The following is a 1607-nucleotide window of genomic DNA, read 5'->3' on the forward strand; positions in this document are numbered from 1 at the left end:
GGAAATAGGCAACTGGAAGTCCAAGTGCCAAGTTATTGCGGTTCGTCCGCATTTTCTTTTAATGGACCTTTGTGTTATAATTAGAGGAATCCTTTTATGCACTTTGCTTGTCTGTACCTTAATACGTTTTAAATATTTCTTGGGATCGACGATAATTCTCTGTGCTAATTTCTCTCTGAGTATTTAATATTTTCTGTGGCCTCAATCAGTCTGTACCACAACCTGCATTTTTGAGGGGTATTTTGAGACAAAATTTTAAATCCGTATTTACATTAGTATTCAACATTTGCAACATAACAGCAAAATTCGACAATGTTTTTTCTTCCCTTAGTCAAAAGTAGGTTATTTCCTTCAGAGTTTGCTTTTATATAAATAGTACTAAATAAAGTTTTTTTTCTTGCGTGTTATGAAAGATTAAAAATATGAATAAAACAGTCACGAAACTCAGAAAAAAGGCAAACACAATTTCTGTAAGTGTTAATTTAAATATTATATATTTCAGCAAAAGACATAATCACGGGAGAAACGAGCGATAATGAATTAATTTCCGCTAGAAAAACACTGTAGTCGAGATAAAAAAGACAAAGTAAAGTATATATTTCCATATAGAAATAACGTGGGCATAATCATTAAATCCGGCTTTATGCAACAAGTATTCTGGTATAATGTTCTTTCTGGCGTATGTAGCTGTATGTTACAAATGAGTAAAAGCGTACTGCCATCAACCCGTAGCAACGTCAAGGCGTTTAATTTCCAAATTATTAAATTTAGAGGACGTAGGCCTATCCCAAATTTTGTCATTTCAGGGAGATAAAATGTTTATTTTTAGATGTTGGGCAGCGGATGTACACACCTGATGCGCATAATCGTAGAATTCGATGAATAGACTGTCTTAAAATCACAATATTTTGTTATAATCTGGCCTTATTCATTTACAAAACGTCAAGATATGCTTTGTTATGTTAAGCAATGAGAGGAGCAATTGAAGAATCGTGTTTTGTTAACACACCAGTAGTTTTAATTGTTTTGATAATATATTGTTTGTAGCAGTTCCACGTATAGTTTACTTCGTCAAGATCATAATACCATGGGTATCGCAGTTTGTTTTTTAGGACCTTACTTGAACATGCCTGTGATCCTTGAGCGTGTTATATCTATTCCAATATGGGATTTCATTACAGAACAACGGTAGAAAGCGGTAGAAAGAATTTAACCTACTTCTTTGTTGTTACGCCCTATTTATTAATTGCCTTATTAAAGTTATCAATTATAAAATAGATAATTATCGATGATGTACCAGAACATTAGTCAAAGTATGTTAATGGTAATGCCAAGCCTAAATAAATATGTTATTAAACACTTTATACAAGAATGTGTAGAAGTATATATGGAACGATTGTCAGTGTTTAGCAAGTCAAAGAAATTCTACCTGCACAAAGAATACTTCAAAGCGGCTTATAAAAACAATGATTTTGCACTAAACATATATATCAGCCAATGGTAGACAACTGAACACTATCTATTTCGATTTTCAACATTTTAATGAAAGGGACAGGTTTCGCAATCCGTTTGACCAATCGTATCATAGTCTCAGAAACGAGCTTTTA

At 32.7% G+C, this 1607-nt stretch overlaps 1 protein-coding gene across 1 annotated transcript in view; it reads left to right on the plus strand.

Moving 5' to 3' along the window:
* LOTGIDRAFT_162244 (hypothetical protein) overlaps positions 1–1192 on the plus strand; it is a gene marked incomplete at both ends in the record, with an annotated part of 1840 nt that extends 648 nt beyond the window's left edge. The window contains one exon of the mRNA XM_009058204.1: positions 1048–1192. Coding sequence (XP_009056452.1) covers positions 1048–1192 — 145 coding nt within the window. The remainder of the gene's footprint in view (positions 1–1047) is intronic.
* Between the last annotated feature and the right edge of the window lie 415 nt (positions 1193–1607).

Source organism: Lottia gigantea, assembly GCF_000327385.1.
Source record: "Lottia gigantea unplaced genomic scaffold LOTGIsca_33, whole genome shotgun sequence".
NCBI classification, from domain to species: domain Eukaryota; kingdom Metazoa; phylum Mollusca; class Gastropoda; family Lottiidae; genus Lottia; species Lottia gigantea.